Raw genomic sequence first — 20656 nt, forward strand, 5'->3', positions numbered from 1 at the left:
AGCAAATTTGTGAGTTGCGGTAGAACGATGGCTTGTGCATCTATTCTTATATCCGCGTTTGGGGAGACTATAGCGATTGGGCAAATTTTGTTTGAATTTTGTATAATTCTTCCGCCCATTCCTGAAATTTGGAAATTTGAATTTTTACAGGCAATTTTAGCCGATTTTGAGCTTTAGATGATATAAAGGATCTTTGAGAACCTTGATCTATTAATACTCTTAATTTGAATAATTCTCCTCTACATATGTTCAATAGCGATGACCGCAGTGGGTAAAAGAATTTTGCTTTCATTCTCTGAATGAATTTCTTGAATTTTTGCTGCTTTAGAGCAACATGGTTGTTCTTCCCTTTTTTCGGGATTTGAGATTTCGGGATTATCACTTTTGGTTGTAATGACTAACCCGGTGGTTTTATGAAATTGATTTTGCTTGATATTTTGAAAATTTGTAATATGAAGCAATGAGTGATGTCTTCGTTGACAGTACACACAACTAAATTTGCTTTCACAGTCTTTTGTCGTATGAGCATTCGACAGACAGTTGATGCAAAGTTTATGTATGTAGATTGTTTCTGTCAGAAACGGATAATTTTTTAAATTTCTCGCAAGATCTTATGTTATGACCTCCCTTACAAATTTTACATAATGGTTGCCATTTATTTGTTTGGTTTGACACAAATGTTTGGCTTCTATTAGCGTGCCTATTATATTGTGTATTATTGCTGGCTTGGGGTTTTAAAAAGTTTTTATTCGACTCATTTTGATTATTTTTTGGCTAGATTATTTTCTTGTCAACTCGCTCAGCTATTTCGTACTGAGTTGTTAAAAAGTCTTTCATTTGATCGCCAAATTTCTTTCTTGCCACTAGTGATTGCTCCCATCGTAGCAAAGCAGCATCAGGCAGTGTTGCTGCACAAATGTTTATTAGGATAGGGTCCCACGATTCTGTGGAAATCGTTTGTGTTTCTAACACAGATAAACAATTAGTCACTGTCGAGTATAGTTTTTGAAACTCTTGGCTGGTTTCTTGTTGAATTTTTGGTAAATTCATTAAAATTGTTATTTGGTTGTCTACCAATACTCTTTCATTTTCGTATCTTTCGACCAGTGCTTCCCAAGCCAGATTAAAGTTTTCGTCGTTTAGAGCGAAACGCTTGACGATACTGCCAGCTTCCCCTTTCGTTTTATATCTGAGATGGTACAGCTTTTGAGCTCGTGAAAGTTTGGCTCTACATGGCCTTAATAAATTTATTTGGTCCAATATCATAGCCTTCGTAATTTCATATTGTTCGAGGCAGTTTTCATATTTAGCTGAAGCCGAAGCTTTTATGTTTTCTGGGAGTTCAGCATCATCAGTATCTAGTACTGTATCGTAAGCTGCCAGAAGGCGTGCCCATATGCTATCTATGCTTTGAATTTTTAAATTTAGAACCGATTCTGTGTTATCATTAATTGGGGAAGCAGTAAATCTCGTGCAGTATCTAACAAAACTGTCACTTTCAGTTATGAACCTTGACACTAATTTATCTTTGGTTCTTTTTTGTTTGGCACCCTGCTTTGAGCGTGTAGCTTCTGCAGGTGTGCTTTGTGATTTGTCATCATCAGCAATTTTCGGAATTTCTAATAATTGAGGTGTTCTTGGTTTAACCTCTTTTGATTCGATTGCATTTATAAAATTAAATTGTAAGCTTTGAGCTTTGAAATATTTTGCTATGAAATACAATAAAAAAAAATTGGTAATATGGGCAAATGTGTAAATGAAAAGAAAAATAGATTTGAAACTTTTGTTATTAAAAGTATTATTAAATGATATAATATAAATTTACGAACACGTATTCAAATTGTCAAAATCAAAAAATGCTTGTATATAATTATAATTCTTCTTCTTCTTATTATTATTATTATTTTTTTTTTTTACCGTGTATTATTTAAACGTATCTGCGATATACTCCCGATTAATTTGTATATTATTCCTTAGTACGTCTATCTTTTGAGATAAGAACGCAAAAGGAAGGAAAATAAAAATGACGCAAAAATATACGTATGTATGTAAACTTATATGCATATAGTTATGCTTAATGTTTCTGTTCTCTTGTTTCCCTTATAGTTCGCACAATTGTCATATATGTACATATGTGTGTATGTGATACGTATATATGCAATATAACGAAATGCACGGAAACCAAGTATACAATCTTTATATATAAGTTAAGAAATTTTATGTAAATTTCTTAAAAAAAAAATTTTTATTTATTAGTTTATGGTTCGGGTACAGAACTAAGACTAAAGCTTAAAAATTAATTTACTTAAAATCTAAGCTAAGTTGCACTGGCCAACTGCTGACTTGATGTTGTCAATTCTCCGAATTGACTTATTTGGGTTGCGCGTGTTGGATTTCCGCTTCACACCGAAAAATGAGCTTTCATGTTAATGCAAGCGTCTGACTTTTGCTGTGGAAAATATTGTGCAACTAAAGATGCATTTCCGCTATGCTTTACTTGTTATTGCTGATTACGCATTATTATTATTTAGCTAGCAATTGTTAACATTTGCCATGTTAACACTTCCCCTCTTAAAAGCGATCGTCCCGAGAGCCTATCAAAAATAGGGGAGGTTGTTAAAATTGATGTAAGTATTTTGATCACTGGAAAGATCTTTGATCTCCTTAGGATCAATATTCGCTGGGGGCATCTGGTTAAGGTCCAGGCTTGAAGATATGATTATTCTGTTTTGGTGCTTTCTCCAGAATTTCCGAAAAAATATTAAACCGAGAGTGATAGTTGCAACGGCTCCAAGTGAAAGGGAGCTATTGGATATCGTTGCTGCCTTCAGAAGATTTATTCTTCGTATGTTATCAATATGAAACTCCTTTAAGGCCTGGAGAGAAAGTAATTCGATTCGATTTCTTTCGATCGGTGCTGGTTGCAGGACTGCTGGGATTGCCGGCAGTGGAACCAAATCGTAATTAATGTAAAATTGATGATTTATTTTTAACGTTGAGTTATGAAAATTAATCAGGTGTGTCCCTGATAAATTTTTCTGCATTCCGTCAGCATCTATTACTCCTTGGAAGCCATTAAGTAATATGGTGCCAGGTTTTACTTCTTCGATTTGTTGGATATGTTGGCCGTTTGTTACAGTGCAAGATGAATTTAGGCTATTTATTATTCTAGGTATACAGGTGTTATTACTTATGTTAATTACTTGATTTCGTTTACAAATTTCAATTTTCTTAAAGCTATCGCAATTTTCTTTTATTCCATATATTTCTTTTTTTCCTTTTAAAATTTTATTACATTCAATATTAATAATAGATTTATCAGATTTAAGAACAGGTCTTAATATAATTTTTTGGAAATTTTCCTTAATAGTTAATGGTATTTTTACCATGTAAAATATTGTCATATTTTGACTAATTACATTTATATTTGATATTTCTAGTACTTCTTCAGCATTTTTGAAAGGTATTTCGTCATTTTCTAAATTTTCTAATGCAATTTCGATTTCATTTTTATTTAACAATAATGTGTTTAAAATGTCTTTCTTTGCCCACTGTATGGCGTATTTAATGTTAATCAACTCTTCTTTTATTAATCTAATTCTATTTTGTAAATTTATAATAGTCTCGTTTTTTATATAAGTATCTTTCCTTATGTTATTAAGAAGATTATTTACTATCATGCTAATGTTATTAATTTTTTCGTTAAAAATATTGTTAATTAGTACTTGTTTATTATTGTTATTATTAATTTCATTAAGATTTTTGGTTATTACATCCAGATCCTCGTGTTCGGGGCTTCCGGCTATGAATTTCCAAGCCGTTCCTAAACTATTTATGGATCTTTTCTGTCTTCTTTCGACAGGTTTTATTGTATCTAAAATTTGAAGAGATTGGGTTAATTCGTGTTTTAGGATGGGATAAAGGATTGTGTCCTTGGGTATGTCCGAAGAGGTGAATCTGTACATGTCCATCAGAAATTGTTCGTACTTGTTGAGGTCGATTATGTGTATTAACCTGAAGTCTCCATTCTGGATTTTTACTAGTCCGTCATTTATCGTAACTATTTGTGCCGCGGAGTAGTCATAAATGTCTATTGATGCGAATACCGGGTAAATAAGGAGCAGTCTGGAAACAAAAATTTTAATTTTGATTTTTTATATTGCGTTTATGAACTACTTTTCCTGATTCTGTCAAGACGGTGGAATTTTTGTCTTCCTTTACTACCTCTTTTTTAAATTTTGGAGATATTTTGGTTCCTAGTCATGTGTTTATCCTAACGTAAATTGTTTCTCCAGGGTCATATGTTTTAATTGGACGGGCTTTATTATGGTAGGAAAGATCTTTTAGTTGTCTATTTCTTAGTTCTGAGATAATTTCTTACCTAGCTCTTTCAAATTGGCTTGGGTCTGTGGAGATTCTTCTCCCGAAAAATACCTCTATTGGTTTTTTCTTTGTAGAGGAGTGGACTGAAAAATTGTACTCGTAGACGGAGTTATCGAGGAGTTCGGCGAATGAGGTGAAACTTCGCTCTGCTTTTAAACAGCGCATTATTTCTGTGAGGGTCGAGTGAAAACGCTCTACTTGACCATTTACGGAACTTGCGTAAGGTGGTGTTCTAAAAATTTGTATATTTAGGGTATCTTCCAATAAAAACCGAATGGAAGCTGAATTCAAGGACGTTTCATTGTCTATAACTACCGTTTCTGGTACGCCAAATTGAAACAATAGTTCGCGGAGAGGTTCCTTAGCGTGTTCTACGGCTCTGGAGCGAAGGATTTTGGTTTGGGCATACTTTGAAAATTTGTCTATGGCTGTAAGGACGAAATTTCCTTCAGTTATGTAAATATCAATATGTAAGATTTGTCCTGGAAATTGTGGAATAGGGGTTTCTCCTAATTTTGGTTTGGTAGGGTGGCGGTCGTATTTATTTTCTTTGCAAACTGAGCATTGCTGAATAATTCTTTTTATTGTTTTGGTCATGGAGGGAAAATAGTAATTTTCTAAAATTTGAAGTTTGTTTTCATGAGCATTCCTATGTGCTCTTTTATGGGTATTTATGATTATTTCTTCTTGTTGCTGTTCGTCTGTCACATCCTGGACTTGGAGTTGAGAAAACCTGGTTTTATAGTTACTAAAGTGGATCGGGTATATTTCTTGAATTTTGCCCATAGTTCTTTCGTCGGTTTTGATGCAATTTATTATGGAGGGGTTTAGGTACCTTTTTAGGAGATTTATTAATATTTCTGAGTTATATTCCGGTTCTTCAATGACGTGTCTATGGTATGTGGGGAATACTATCTTGAATTGATAGGTAGAAATTGGGCCTGAATTTAAGAAGATTTGGTTTTTGAAAACGTTAATTGGGGATTCTACATGCCAAATTAAGTTATCGGATGAGCTCTCGTCACTATGCTGGATTACTGACAAGGCGTTAATTGGTTCGGGAGGCGTTCTTGATAGTGCGTCGGCTACCACGTTAGTTGTGCCTGGTTTGTAATGGAGTTCATGATTGTATTCTTCCAGTGTGGCTTTCCAACGTTTCATTTTGGAGTTGTTATTTTTATTGCTGAGGGCCTGTGTAAGGGGTTGGTGGTCTGTATAAATTTTTACTTTGGCTGAACCGTATAGATAATTCCTGAAATTGTTTAGAGCCCAGATGATTGCTAAAAACTCTTTTTCGTTAGTAGCATAGGCTTCTTCTGTTTTGGTTAGTGTACGGGAGATGAAGGTGATGGGGTGTTTGTCCTGCGAAAGGACTGCACCAATTGCAAAGTTTGACGCATCGGTCGTTAGATGGAATTCTTTATTGAAGTCAGGATAGGAAAGTATGACGTCGTCAGACATGAGTGAATTTTTAATTTTGTTGAAGGAATCCTTTGCGTCTTCATCCAATTCGATATTGATTTTGCTGGACTTGTTTTTAGATATACGTCCTTCTTCCCCTCTTAAGAGTATGGTTAGAGGTTTAGCCAGCATGGCGTAACCTTTAATAAAGCGATGGTAGTAGCCGGAAAGGCCTAAAAATGAGCGAAGTTGCTTAATATTTTTGGGGTAAGGTATTTTAGCTATTGCTTCTACCTTTGAGGGATTCTTTGTTATTCCTTTTGAGGAAATAATAAATCCAAGAAACTCTACTGAGTCCCTGAAAAAATGGCATTTGTCTATTTGTATTTTCATGTTTGCATCTTCAAGGGTTTTGAAAATTTGGTTCAAGTGGAGGATGTGCTCTTCTTCAGAGTTGCTGAAAACGACTATATCATCGATATAGACATAGCAAATTTTCCCAATGAGATGACGAAGAATGTCATCTAAGGCTCGCTGGAAAATTGAAGGGGCATTCTTGAGTCCGAATGGCAGTCTTGTGAATTCGTATTTGCCATTGTTTATTGAGAAAGCTGTTTTCTCAATATCGGATTCTTTGAGAGGGATTTGATGGAATCCACTCTTTAAATCCAAAACGGAAAAGTATTTGTTTTTCCCAAGCTGGGATAGTACCTCATTAATTTGGGGTATTGGGTAACGGTCTGCTACAGTAATCGAGTTAAGCTTCCTGTAGTCAATAACGATTCGGTATTGCTTATTGCCTTGGGGATCGGGCTTTTTAGCTACAACCCAAACGGGTGAATTATAAGGGGATCTTGATGGTCGAATGATGCCATCGTCTAACATTTTGTTGATTTGTTTTTCGACTTCTCCTTTTAATGACATTGGGCAAGGGTAGTACCTTGTATAAACAGGAGTGTCCTTGTGCGTTCTGATTTCTCCTATGACTTTAGTGGTATAGGTAAGTTTATCGTTTGGTTCCGTAAAGAGATTGGAAAAATTTTCGACTAAATTATTAAATTCCTTCTGATGTTTTTGTGACAAGTTATCTTCCTTAGTATCTATTTTGTTAATAGATCTTGAAGCTAGCTGCTTGATTTTAATTTTGGTATTGCCTTCTAACTCCATGAAGTTATTCTTTACGTGGATGACTGCGTCAAACTCTTTAAGGCTATCATTCCCAATAATACCATGGAATGATGTCAGAGTTGGGAGGAGGTAGAATTTCAGTTTTTTGTCTGAGTTAAATAGGTTTAGAAAGGTATGCTGTTTGATTTCTATGTCTCCTGCTATGGATTTCGCAAAAAAAATGCTTTCGTTATTTATTGGATTGGGCACGATAGAGGATCGTATATAGTTTTTCGTAGATCCTGTATCTACTAAAATTTTCACAATATCTCCACTCTTCAGCCTGCATTCAACATAGGGCAGCGAAGAGTGACTCATTCTAAAAAATGTAGGTCAGTCGTGTCTATGTAGCTATCGTCCTGATCTCTATCATTTCTGTCGCTGTAACATTCGTCATCGTAATGGCTAGAGTTGTCGTTCGTCTGCTCGTCAATTGTCGTGGTAGGATAGTAAGCTTGGGGTTGTTCGGAATCTATATGGAAATTCCTTTGGATTTTATTAGGGGGCACAGGAGCTGGGGGGTTGCCAGGAGGAGGTCTTTTGTTAATAGGGTCATTATTACGTGGCCTATTCATATAATTAATATTCCTAGTTCGCAGTGATGGGTCAATGTCCATTGGTTCTGGACGTGGCTGTGGTTTATTCAAAGGACGTGGTGGTGGATTGTAATGCTGTTGTGCATATTGGGCTGCCTGTTGCTGGCGTTGAACTTGATAGTTCATTTGCGGTGGTCTATGTGGAGTGGCTGCGTACAACCTTGGTTGGGGCATGTATGCCAATTCGGGGTAAAACTCATTGTTCATCCTTCTGGGAGGTAGTGGTGGACAAAACTCTTGTGGTTTCCTGCTGATATTGTTATTATTGCTCAAGGCATAATGTGACCTGAAGGTTTGATTTTCTAGTTTGAGACACAAGTGGAGTGCCTGAGGGAGATCTGCTGGTTCCCTCATTCCAAGGAGTCTCGGAAGGTCTCCTTTGAGTCCGCGAACGAACGTGTCTAGGGCTTTATCCCTATACGTACGAGTTAGAAGGTGCATGGCTTCTGCGCCGACTTCCATGCATCCTAATTTATTAAGGATCAGAGAAAGGTGAGAGTACACTCGCTGGTAGAATTCCTGGATTGTGAGGTTACCCTGCACAAGTGAAGTCATTTGGTACTCCAGTGTACCCAAATCGCGCTTATCTGCGTAGTAAAGCGTCAGACATCTGGCGATGGCCTTCCAGCCGAGCGGAGTATTATACGACTCCAAAGCAATGTCGGCATTGCCTACAACCTTATTGCGAATGACATTGAGGATCCCATAATATTTGGGGGTACCTCTTAGAGGCTCGTATATCTGGAGGATCCTGTCCACGCTTTTTCTCCAAGATGTGAATTCTCCCGGATTTCCGGAGAACTCCCGAAGACATCGTACCACATCTGGTATTTTGTCTAATTCAGAGACATTATTTGCGAAGTTAGAGTCAATTGAAATATCGGAAAAATCTGAGAAATTCGCATTTGGATTGAGGGCGGCTTGAACTAAGTTTCGCCCTTCTTGTTGAAAAATGTTTTTTACAACCCCTGTTATTATATTCGTCAGTTGGTCCATGTTAAATGTGTTCGAGGTGGTAGGAGCTGGTTGAGGAGGGAGTGTGCTGAGCACGGGTGGTCGAACTAGGTTTGAAGGATTAGCCATATTTCTTAAATATGTTTAAAAGTTTGGCTTGAATTTTAGCTGATCTTACGAATCTAATTTGTTTTATTTTTATTTATTTTAGTTACTCCTTCTAGGAAGGAGGGCTTTTCTACCCTGGAGGGTCCCGTAGGATTCGCTGGATTAAGCAAATATTATATTTGATGTGTATTAAGTTATCGGCTGTACGAGCCCTTATTATGAATAGGATTATTATTGTTTTTATTACTCCTTCTGGGAAGGAGGGCTTTTCTATTCTGGAGGGTCCCTAGTGTTGGGAATCGCAGAATTAAGCTATATTATATGGTTTGGTTTTAGTAAGTTATTGGCTGTACAAGCCTTTGTTTAGATATATACGTATTTATGTATATTAAAACTAGGATGTCTAAAACTAATAAGTTGTATATATTTAAGTTTAAGTTCTCTTTTTTTTTTTAAACTGACCCTGGAATTTTTATACGCAATTAAACGTTCTTTTCCAATTCTTAATTTTTTTTTTTTTTTTTAATTAATTTTCTTTCTTTAAATTTCACTTTTAGTTAGCTTATTTTCGATATTTTTATTTATTTATTTATTTTCGATATAATATTATCTCGTCTAGTTCAATTAATTTTTTCTGAATTACGTTTGTTCACGTTTGGATAGTTTACATTAAAGACACTTACACTTTTATATTTAAAAGAAAAATTTCGCATTAAACAGTTTCACTTTTTATATAAAAAAAAAATTCCTTTTACATATGTAAAAATATTAATATAGATTCTTAAGATTAGTTCTTACACTAGTATCAGGAACATTCTCCTGGGCAGGCGGCTAACGACTCGCGTTTCCCGTTTGCAGTTTTGCGACTAGGGGGCCTCTTTTCCCGCACTTCTGTTGTGTTGAGTCCTAGCCCAAGCCTTCGCCGTCTATGGGGTGGTAAGTATTATCCGGATACACCCGCGAAATGTATTTATCGATTTACGCGACTAGCGAAGGCCCCACGTTGGGCGCCAGTTAAGAAATTTTATGTAAATTTCTTTTAAAAAAAAATTTTATTTATTAGTTTATGGTTCGGGTACAGAACTAAGACTAAAGCTTAAAAATTAATTTACTTAAAATCTAAGCTAAGTTGCACTGGCCAACTGCTGACTTGATGTTGTCAATTCTCCGAATTGACTTATTTGGGTTGCGCGTGTTGGATTTCCGCTTCACACCGAAAAATGAGCTTTCATGTTAATGCAAGCGTCTGACTTTTGCTGTGGGAAATATTGTACAACTAAAGATGCATTTCCGCTATGCTTTACTTGTTATTGCTGATTACGCATTATTATTATTTAGCTAGCAATTGTTAACATTTGCCATGTTAACATATATAAATCTTCTGACCGTGTGTTTGCATTTGAACTGCTCCTAAACGGATGGACCGATTTTGATGAAATTTTGTGTGTATGTTCAAGAAGATTCGTGAATGGTTTAGATTTACAATTTAGTCCACTGGAAAATGTTTTTTTAAATAATTTTTTCATTTTAATCAATTGTTAATTTTGGAATGTTTGACCGATAGATGGCGCTACCATCGCAGTATCCAATATTCAAACCTTAAAATCTATGGGTAGCTATAACATTTTTTTCATACCTGCTAACTATTGGAGGGGGTATCTTGACAGGCAATTTAAAATTGCAAAAGGTCTGGCATAAAAGAATAGCGGCGTAACTGAAGTGTTGATAAAAAATTTGAGATATACAGAAATCTTTTCGAAGCATTGCACAGAGCAATACAATATTTTCACGGGAACGATGAATACATATGCATATGTGTACAATTTCAAACTGATCCTTCCTGAAAAATAATAAAATTGCTAAATATTGGGAATGGTAGAATAGAACTGCAATCAAATACACAATAAATTAAAACTGGCTCATTTATCATTCGATGAATAATATACCACGGGCATCCCAAAAGACTGATGCCATAACCTTGCCAGCCGATTTTTTTGTCTTTCCACGCTTGAGAACCGTTTCTTAATATGCAGTCCACCAGGCTGACAATCGATTGGACTAGATTGATTTCACTGAGGCACAGCCCAAATTCAAAAGTATTTTTACCCGAAAAACCAATTCTTTCTTAACGCACGAAATGCTTTTTGATTCATTTTTGTTGCTTCATCAAAAATACGATTATTCCTTAACTAATACTTATAAACTAACTAATAGAAATCATATAGATGGTATTAGTGGTACTACCTATGTATCAGCCACAGTAAAACGTAGACGGGTCCTCTAGTTTTTTATATGTATATTCGTAAATATGTCAATATTAAATATATGAGTATGTATGCAAATGTTTTGTTAATTGCATCTGCATATGTACGTTTGCTCAAAAAGCACGCGAAAAAGAAATTGCGATAAATACTCGATAAAAATGCGCATACATAAATACATATGTATGTTAGTTAATTTTAATTTTTCAATGTTTCAATGTTGATATGGATGTCCTCCATGTACATGTATTTCGATTCCGTTTTGTTCCGCTTTTTTTTTTTTTCTTCTTTTAAAGTTCGCTGACCGGAGTAATAAATATATTTTATATATTATTACTTGTATGCAGATATGTTTGTATTTGTAACCTTTTTATTGGTACGTTATATTAAGACAAAGAGACAACGTGAGAGAGATAACGAGAAATAGTTGGATCGCGATGTACATATGTACATATATGTACATCCACAAATATCAACTGTTATGTTGTTGTTGTTTTTTCTTCTTCTGCCTTTGCTTATATGTTAAAGCGATCCTGCTTGTTGCTTTGTTAGCACAAGGGGTATCACCAGAACTTGCAAGTAATAATACTTGACTTTGAAAATTTTTAGTTTTTTTGTTTTTTTGTAGTGTGTTTAGAGACACGAAGTAAGCTTGAAGGCAGGTAATTTTACAACAGCTTCTCAAAAATTTTCCTTAAAACAGTTGATTTATGCATGTACCACATGCCTATGTATATGTATATAAATTGCGGAATATAAATTTTAGCGCGCAAAGTTTGATGGCCCACAAATTTTTGTAGGTATATATGTATATGCACATATGAAAATATTTATGTATATTTTATACGATTTAGTAGCTTTTCTTATATGTGTACATATGTATGTATTTGCATTTTCTTTTTTTTTTTTTGCTCGCCTTTGCTTATTTATTATAGGCGATCCTGCTTGTTGGAGGATGGAGTCATGTGTAGAAGTTCACGCAAGTGAGGAAAGTTCTCTGATCGCCATTCACTTGGGAGTGGCCAGAAACGATTCTTTTACATATGACTGAAGCAGCTCACGACTTCCGGTCTTTGACCAAGTATCCTCTGGGTAGCCTAAGAACATCCGTTTGAAGGCGAGCTAAAGTGAGAAGGCGAAATATCCCCTACTTAGGGTTGTGCGCTGGGTTTGGGACCCGCCACGTAAAAAACACCCCCAATGAAAAAGCAAACACAGCCTCGGATGAGAGACCCCCCTTTTGATGACGACCATGGCAAACGAAACAAGAACTATGATTTGAGGGCATGCACCCGAAATGTCCGGTCCCTTAATTGGGAAGGTGCCGCTGCCTAGCTGGTAGATGTCCTCGTAAAGATAAAGGCTGACATCACCGCCGTCCAAGAAATGCGATGGACGGGACAAGGACAAAAACGAGTAGGTCCTTGTGACATTTACTACAGTGGCCATATAAAGGAGCGCAAGTTTGGTGTTGGATTCGGGGGGGAGAGAGAATCCGTCGCCGAGTACTATCATTCACTCCTATGAATGAACGTCTAGCCACAATCCGCATCAAAGCGAGGTTCTTCAACATATCGCTGATTTGCGCCCACGCCCCGACGGAAGAGAAGGACGATGTGACCAAAGATGCTTTCTATGAGTGCTTGGAGCGCACTTATGAGAGATGCCCCCGCCACGATGTCAAAATCGTGCTTGGCGACTTCAACGCCAGGGTGGACAAAGAAGGTATCTTTGGCACTACGGTCGGTAAATTCAGCGTCCACGAGGAAATAACCCCAAATGGGTTGAGGCTGATCGACTTCGCCGGGGCCCGAAATATGGTTATCTGTAGTACTAGATTCCAGCATAAGAAGATACATCAAGCTACCTGCCTGTCTCCGGATTGAAAAACTACCAACCAGATCGATCATGTTGTGCGGAAGGCACGTCTCCAGTGTTTTAGATGTGCGTGCGCTCCGAGGTCCTAACATCGACTCGGACCACTATATTGTTGCAGCCAAAATTCGCACCCGCCTCTGTGCAGCAAAAAACGCACGAGAAGCTGCAATCACAACAGACAGCCGAAAAATTTTGTACTCGGCTTGCACTCCTGCTCTCTGAGAGCCCTCGTCAACAACTCGGTATAAGGGAACTGTGGGACGGCATTTCAAACTCCTTACGTACAGCTGCAACCGAAACCATTGGTTTTCGGAAAGTGCAAAAGAACAGCTGGTACGACGAGGAGTGCCGTGTCGCAGCGGAGAGAAAACAGGCTGCCTACCTCGCAACGTTACGATCGACCACAACACGTGCGGGATGGGATAGATACCGAGAGTTGAAGAGGGAAGCGAGACGCATTTGCAGACAGAAGAAGAAAGAGGCCGAAATCCGTGAGTACGAACAGCTTGATAAGCTGACCGACAGGGGTAATGCTCGAAAATTCTACGAAAAAATGCGGCGGCTTACAGAAGGTTTCAAGACCGGAGCATACTCCTGTAGAACCCCCAAAGGTGATCTAGCCACCGATGCCCAGAGCATACTTAGATTATGGAGGGAACACTTCTCCAGCCTGCTGAATGGCAGTGAACACATAACACCAGGAGAAGCCGAACCCGATTCCCCAATCGATGACGATGGAGCAGACGTTCCATTACCCGGCCATGAAGAAGTTCGAATAGCAGTTGCTCGCCTGAAGAACAACAAAGCGGTAGGGGCCGATGGATTGCCAGCCGAGCTATTCAAACACGGCGGCGAAGAACTGATAAGGAGCATACATCAGCTTCTTTGCAAAATATGGTCGAACGAAAGTATGCCCAACGATTGGAATTTAAGTGTGCTATGCCCAATCCATAAAAAAGGAGACCCCACAATCTGCGTACAAGGTTCTATCGATCGTATTGTGTGAAAGATTAAAGCCCACCGTCAACAAACTGATTGGACCTTATCAGTGTGGCTTCAGACCTGGAAAATCAACAACCGACCAGATCTCCACCATGCGCCATATCTTGGAAAAGACCCATGAAAGGAGAATCGACACTCACCACCTATTCGTCGATTTCAAAGCTGCTTTCGACAGCACGAAAAGGAGCTGCCTTTATGCCGCGATGTCTGAATTTGGTATCCCCGCAAAACTAATACGGCTGTGTAAACTGACGTTGAGCAACACGAAAAGCTACGTCAGGATCGGGAAGGACCTCTCCGAGCCGTTCCATACCAAACGAGGTTTCAGACAAGGCGACTCCCTATCGTGCGACTTTTTCAATCTGCTGCTGGAGAAAATAGTTCGAGCTGCAGAACTCAACAGAGAAGGTACCATCTTCTATAAGAGTGTACAACTGCTGGCGTATGCCGATGATATTGATATCATCGGTCTCAGCACCCGCGCCGTTAGTTCTGCTTTCTCCAGACTGAACAAGGAAGCAAAAGAAATGGGTCTGGCAGTGAACGAGGGCAAGACGAAATATCTCCTGTCATCAAACAAACAGTCGTCGCACTCGCGACTTGGCACTCACGTCACTGTTGACAGTCATAACTTTGAAGTTGTAGATAATTTCGTCTATCTTGGAACCAGCGTAAACACCACCAACAATGTCAGCCTAGAAATCCAACGCAGGATAACTGTTGCCAACAGGTGCTACTTCGGACTAAGTAGGCAATTGAGAAGCAAAGTCCTCTCTCGACAAACAAAAACCAAACTCTATAAGTCGCTCATAATTCCCGTCCTGCTATATGGTGCAGAGGCCTGGACGATGTCAACAACAGATGAGTCGACGTTGCGAGTTTTCGAGAGAAAAGTTCTGCGAAAGATTTACGGTCCTTTGCGTGCGTTGACCACGGCGGATATCGCATTCGATGGAACGATGAGCTGTAGGAGATACTCGTATACGACGACATTGACATAGTTCAGCGAATTAAAAGACAGCAGCTACGCTGGCTAGGTCATGTTGTCCGGGTGGACGAAAACACTCCAGCTCTGAAAGTATTCGGCGCAGTACCCGCCGCGGGAAGCAGAGGAAGAGGAAGACATCCACTCCGTTGGAAGGACCAAGTGGAGAAGGACCTGGCTTCGCTTGGAATATCCAATTGGCGCCACGTTGCGAAAAGAAGAAACGACTGGCGTGCGGTTGTTAACTCGGCTATAATCGCATAAGCGGTGTCTACGCCAATTAAGAAGAAGAAGAAGAAAGGCTACCTTGCTTTACACTCAAGGATGGTCCAACACAACAAGAAGTGAGGTGACTGGTAGTTGGCACCACATAATTGAAAATTCATTGGTTTTTTATTTAGATTAATAGTAGGACCTTTGTACATCATTGTAATACAATTAAAAAAATTTGTAGACCCTTCATTATTTTTTAATTAATTAAACAAAATAATCATGGGAAGTTAGCACCCCACCCCACTAATTTTTATTTGTAGACCGAAATAATATTAACCAATGGAAAGCAAATCGTTTGTAGATAATAAATAGGTACCTTGGTTTCATTCTTTTACACGTAATTATTCACTAGATTTTAATTAATTTAAAAAAAGGTCTATGGTATTTCACTATTTCCATCGTACAATGTATAAGTGATGCTCCCATACCGTAAAAGTTCAATATCGAAAAATTTTATCGATAAAGCAGGTATTGATTCACACCATTCACCAAAATTCATTATTAAATATTGAAACAAAAAAAGGTTATATGGTGAATGAGTTATTATTGAGGTTTATCAGGCTGGTTTTCACTTTCGAGTTTTGATTAAAGATAATTAAAATCAATAATTATATAATAAGTGATTTGTTAACGGTAGGGATTTTGAATTGAGCATATTTACAAAGTTTGGCGACTTTTTAATTTTTTATTACCAACTTTTCGACTAAATTTTCTTTTAGGCTACATCCACAATGGACCCTCATGCTAAAGTAGCTGTGGAGGATGTCTGTTTAAATGAGTGAAGCATCCACCCCCTCTACCCGGTAAAACTAGCGCGTCCTAATGCTACAGCGCAATTCATCACAGCTGATACCACTCAACACAACTCAACACACATCCACATCAATCAACCCACATAACAAAAAGGCTGGGCAAAAGGATTGCGGACACAATTCGATCATAAACTTGCCCATATACACTACGCCTCGTCGACATCTCACGATTCGTCTCTCACAATTCGACTACGTTCTAAGCCGCGTCAACGCACCATATAATTGGATCTTCGCCAGATTTCGTCTCAACCCGGTTGATTTTAAGAAACATTTGTATAAAGTTAAATTATTCTTTAATAAACTACTCTTTATAGTACACACTTAAGTGATGCGGTGTTTTTATTTCAAATGTGCGTGATAACCATTAGACAATATAAAGATTCCTAAAGTACAAATAGAAATACATGCTTACATATATATCTATTTGTTAAAAATTTGTATAGAAACAAAATATACAAAACTTTACAAATACAAAAAACATTAAAGCGAGCACGAAAAGGGAAAGCACCTTAACAATAACACGAAACATATTCGTTTGTTAGCAACCTAAACTGAAAATAAATACATTTACCTAAAAAAGTTTCACTTCAATTTCCATATTGAAATCAGTTTACTCTGAGAGAAATTTAATTCGTTTGAGAAATATTTTAATACCCAATATATCAAAAATGGTTCATAATGATACACATCAAAATACACCTGCAGGAGCTACACGCTCAAAGCAGGTTGTTAAATTCATTTCACAAAGTGACAGTTTAATAAGATACTGCACTAGATTTGCCTCCTCACCGATTCATGAAAACTCTGAATCGTTATTAGAAATCAAAAATAAAAATCTTACAAATTTTTTGACTCGCTTCCAAGCAGCTCATGACGCCATTATAGATTCTGACGATTCAGATACACACAATTTCAAATCCTCGGCTTACGCAATATACAAAAACTGCTTAGACCAGTACGAAGAAACAAAAGCGATGATTTTCGATCAATTAAAACTCATTAAAGCAATTGCACCTACTCCCCACAGTGGAGTAGAGTTGCCACAAATAGAAAGTCAAAAGGCAAGTTCCGGCATCCACCTCGAGTTGTCGCCATGTGACACAGAAACATTCTATGGAGGTTATGAAGAATGGCCGTCCTTCCGGGACATGTTTACAGTAGTGATGAGCGATATTTCACTACCGGTGATTTTTTCACTGTGATTGAAAAATCGCAAATCGCAACTGCGATCACTTTTTATAAATAGCAGTTCGCAATCGCAGTTCGAAACTGTGATCGCAGTTCGAACCAGTGATTGCGATCGCAGTTCGAAACTGTGATCGCAGTTCGAACCTGTGATTTACGATAGCAGTTCGAACCTGTGAATTACGCTCACAGTAGCAAATAGCAGAAAAGTAACAACTTTCTTCAGGGTATTGTATATATCGTATATGCTATTTTTCGTCATAGCGGTTTGAAGTTTTGAGTGTAACGTTCTTATAATTTTTAATAATGGCAGGAAATGTAAAGGAAAAGAAGTGAAGTGTGATGTTTGAAGTGGTAGATGAAATATAATCAAAATGGAATATTTTAATTTGTTTTAATAAAATTTTTAATTTTACTTATTGTTAAAACCAAATTTGAAAGCTTTTTGTGATGAAAACAAGAATTGTAACTAATTAATTTCAGAAAAAATGATGGAATAAAAAAATTACGCGTTTTTAATATTTTCCCAAAGATTAGGAAACTCGCGTTAATTATTTGGTCTTGAAAATATTAAAAGCGGGTATACTAAACAAACAAATTATCAACCACACTAATGGTAATTCCTTCTAAGAAATGTGTGAAACTATCATACCAACATATACATGAACTATGCAATACGCTCTAAGTGTCAGGTAGCCGAACCACTCCAACATTTGCGAAAATGTAGTGAAAAGAAAGGCGGAAAAACTTGACTCGAGTTACAGGAGCCAAAAGAGAATTTGCCGCCAATAACGACAAAATGTTTCCGTCGTTCCCATGACAGTCGGGTCTACGTAAGTGGAACAGACCCGGACTTTTATTCGGCCAAACAGTGTCAAATTGGCAGAATCTGCCGCTACAACAACAACAACGACGTTCGAACGTCGACTTAGTTGCGATCGCAGTAGCAATATAAAATCACAGTGATTTAAAAATAGCAATCACTGAAATCACAGTGATTTAAAAATCGCAATATCGCTCATCTCTAGTTTACAGGCGTTTACATCAACCATCCAGAACTATGCAAAAGAGAGCATAAACTTAAAACTTGCGAGAAGTTTAAAAAATTAAAAGTTAACGAACGAAATAATTTTGTCAGGTCAAAACGACTTTGCACAAATTGCCTGTCACATGCGCAAACATATAAAAATTGCAAAAGCAAATTCAATTGCATCTATTGTCACAAAAGACATCATTCAATGCTTCATTACAGCATATATCCCATCTCACCCCAAAGAAGCCCTTATACAAAAAGAACCACGGGTTCAACTTCAAAAGCAAATACAGAAAAGCAAAATACTAAATACTGCCAAGAGACACCATGTTGCTCAAAGGCGCAAGAAGTTCAAACGCTGCACAGCGAAACACAAAGTGGACTAGTTACAGAACTAGCTACCACCATACCAACTCAAGTTGAGAAAAAATCAAATCAATACCTTAATTCACAATTAAGGAAAAGTCAAGAGATAGGCAAAATTCCCCGAATATTAAATTAAACTACACAATATCAGTATTGTAAGGGCTACTCGAGAGCCACAACTACTCGATCAAATAATGGCCGGTACGTCGTACGACTACCCCTAAAGCCACAATTTTTCAATACTTCCCAAATTGGAATTAAAAACAAAGTCAGAGTTACCCTTGACAGTCCAAATTATTAAAAGCACGTACAACTTTTCGGCCCCGAAGGATGGCTTTAGCCAATAATGAAAAAAAGGAAAATCCTGAACAAATCCCAGAGCGGTGGCGGGCTACTAAATGCCAAACTAATGCACAGGCACTCAAATATTACATATAATAAAATGGTTCAGAAAGTCGAAAAATCGACACCTATCATAAACTAGTGCCTAATAATTTTCAAATAATAACAAATAATTTTATTCACACTCAAAAAAAAAAGGGTACACCATATGCCCAATGCAATACTATGACGCACATAGACTTGCCAAAAGCGAAGGTAGCTCTTATCGCACCTACATTAGCGCTTCTCATAAGGGTAGTTAGTGGGAATTTATTGTACAACTTGAACATCCCACTTAAAAAATTACAATTCTGAATGAAGCCGTTCGCAATTACCGACCACACTCTCGCAAGATCCCTCTATTGGCATAGCCCTAACTCCAGGTCAAGGGAGTACCCATTCTGGGCATATCTGAGCCAGGCGTGGAGTTGCCATCCTTCATAAGCCAAGAATAAATTAAATTGCCGATAATACAGAAAAGGCAAATAATAAACAACCGGTACATCACAACGATGAAATATAAAATTTAAATAACCGCTAACAAATTAATACAAGCAAACAACTTTTTTGCTAGAATAATACAGTATATAGCACCAATACTTACACACAATATATTTTCTGTTAAAACCATTACATATTACATGTCTCAAATAATATATATAAAACTAGGCAAAATATTCGCCTAGGGAGCCCAGGATGTTTAAATGAGTTAAGCTTCCACTAGCGCATCCTAATGTTACAAATTTAACTAATGTCGTAGCAGTTATTAAAAAGCATAGCGACCATTTTACAGAGAGAAGTAATTTTCCAATTTCTTCGCATATAATATAGAAAACCATGAGCAAGGAGTTGAAAAATAAATGGACACCATATAATGTACATGTGAATGTCATTAACAATAGGAGAAAGGTACTTGCTATTGCCTGTGATGAATTGGGAATTCCTTTTCGTGAAGAGGTGAAAAATGTTTCACTTCACAAATCAACGTTCGAAGACTCAGTGACTGATCCCTTTAATGAGTCGTTTGAACTGCATGAGGAAAGTGCGGATTTAGGCGAATTCAAAGTGCTCGTCACTGCAGCTGAATGGATGAGCATACAAGGAGATGAAAAAACTTATAATGATGGGCGTACTTATACTACTCTCCGTTCAGGTATCAGAGATCGGTAAAAATATTACTGTTTAAACTATTAATGGCTTTTTCAAAATTCAATTATTTTTATGACAATATTAATGCCGAATAATGTTTTGATTTTTTCATTTTCCAATCTAATGCAAATTTAAACTCACTTATGATCTATTAAATTATAAATGAAAAATTTGTTATTTCAATTTTTTCATTATTTCACTGTGGAACATTTTTGGGATTATTGTCTGGAGGGTGAGATATTCCACGTCAGGGTGATGGTACTAGGTCAGTTTAGTAAAACCCTCAAACGGTTTGGGGTTCGTATGTGTCAGTTTTTTTATGACCTTTTAAATTTTTTCCCTATCTTGATGTTTTTTCGCCAACCACTTTTCCGATTTTGATGAAACAAATTTAGAAAAATTAAGAATTACAATTTCTATTTGTTTTTATTCAAAAAAGTGTCATTTATCGCCTTTTTTATAAATTTTCCCCAATAACTCCAGACTCCTGGCCATAAACTACTAAAAAAATTAAGTAAACATTTTTATAATTTTTTAGATTTGTTTTATTTATTTATTTTTATTTATTTTAATAAATATTGCCTAAAAAAAAATTATAAAAAAGGAAAAGACAACCATGGCAAACGAATTAAGGACTATGATTTGAGGGCATGCACCTGGAATGTCCGGTCCCTTTATTGGGAAGGTGCCGCTGCCCAGCTGGTTGATGTCCTCGTAAAAAT

At 37.1% G+C, this 20656-nt stretch overlaps 2 protein-coding genes across 2 annotated transcripts in view; one reads left to right on the plus strand and one right to left on the minus strand.

Annotated features, from left to right (window-relative positions):
• The window catches only part of LOC125775614 (uncharacterized), a 231184-nt gene that overhangs the window by 184686 nt on the left and 25842 nt on the right, over nucleotides 1–20656 (plus strand). The gene's annotated exons all lie outside the window — the stretch shown is intronic.
• LOC125780376 (uncharacterized) lies at nucleotides 1932–3971 on the minus strand. Its single transcript, XM_049462674.1, has one exon. It carries the CDS (start codon nucleotides 3969–3971, stop codon nucleotides 2598–2600), a length of 1374 nt encoding a protein of 457 aa, XP_049318631.1. The 3' UTR covers nucleotides 1932–2597.

The sequence above is a fragment of the Bactrocera dorsalis genome, chromosome 1 (genome assembly GCF_023373825.1).
Source record: "Bactrocera dorsalis isolate Fly_Bdor chromosome 1, ASM2337382v1, whole genome shotgun sequence".
NCBI classification, from domain to species: domain Eukaryota; kingdom Metazoa; phylum Arthropoda; class Insecta; order Diptera; family Tephritidae; genus Bactrocera; species Bactrocera dorsalis.

Coding starts and splice junctions, on each gene's coding strand:
- LOC125780376 (XM_049462674.1), bottom strand. CDS start 3,971: ATGGACATGTACAGATTCACCTCTTCGGACATACCCAAGGACACAATC.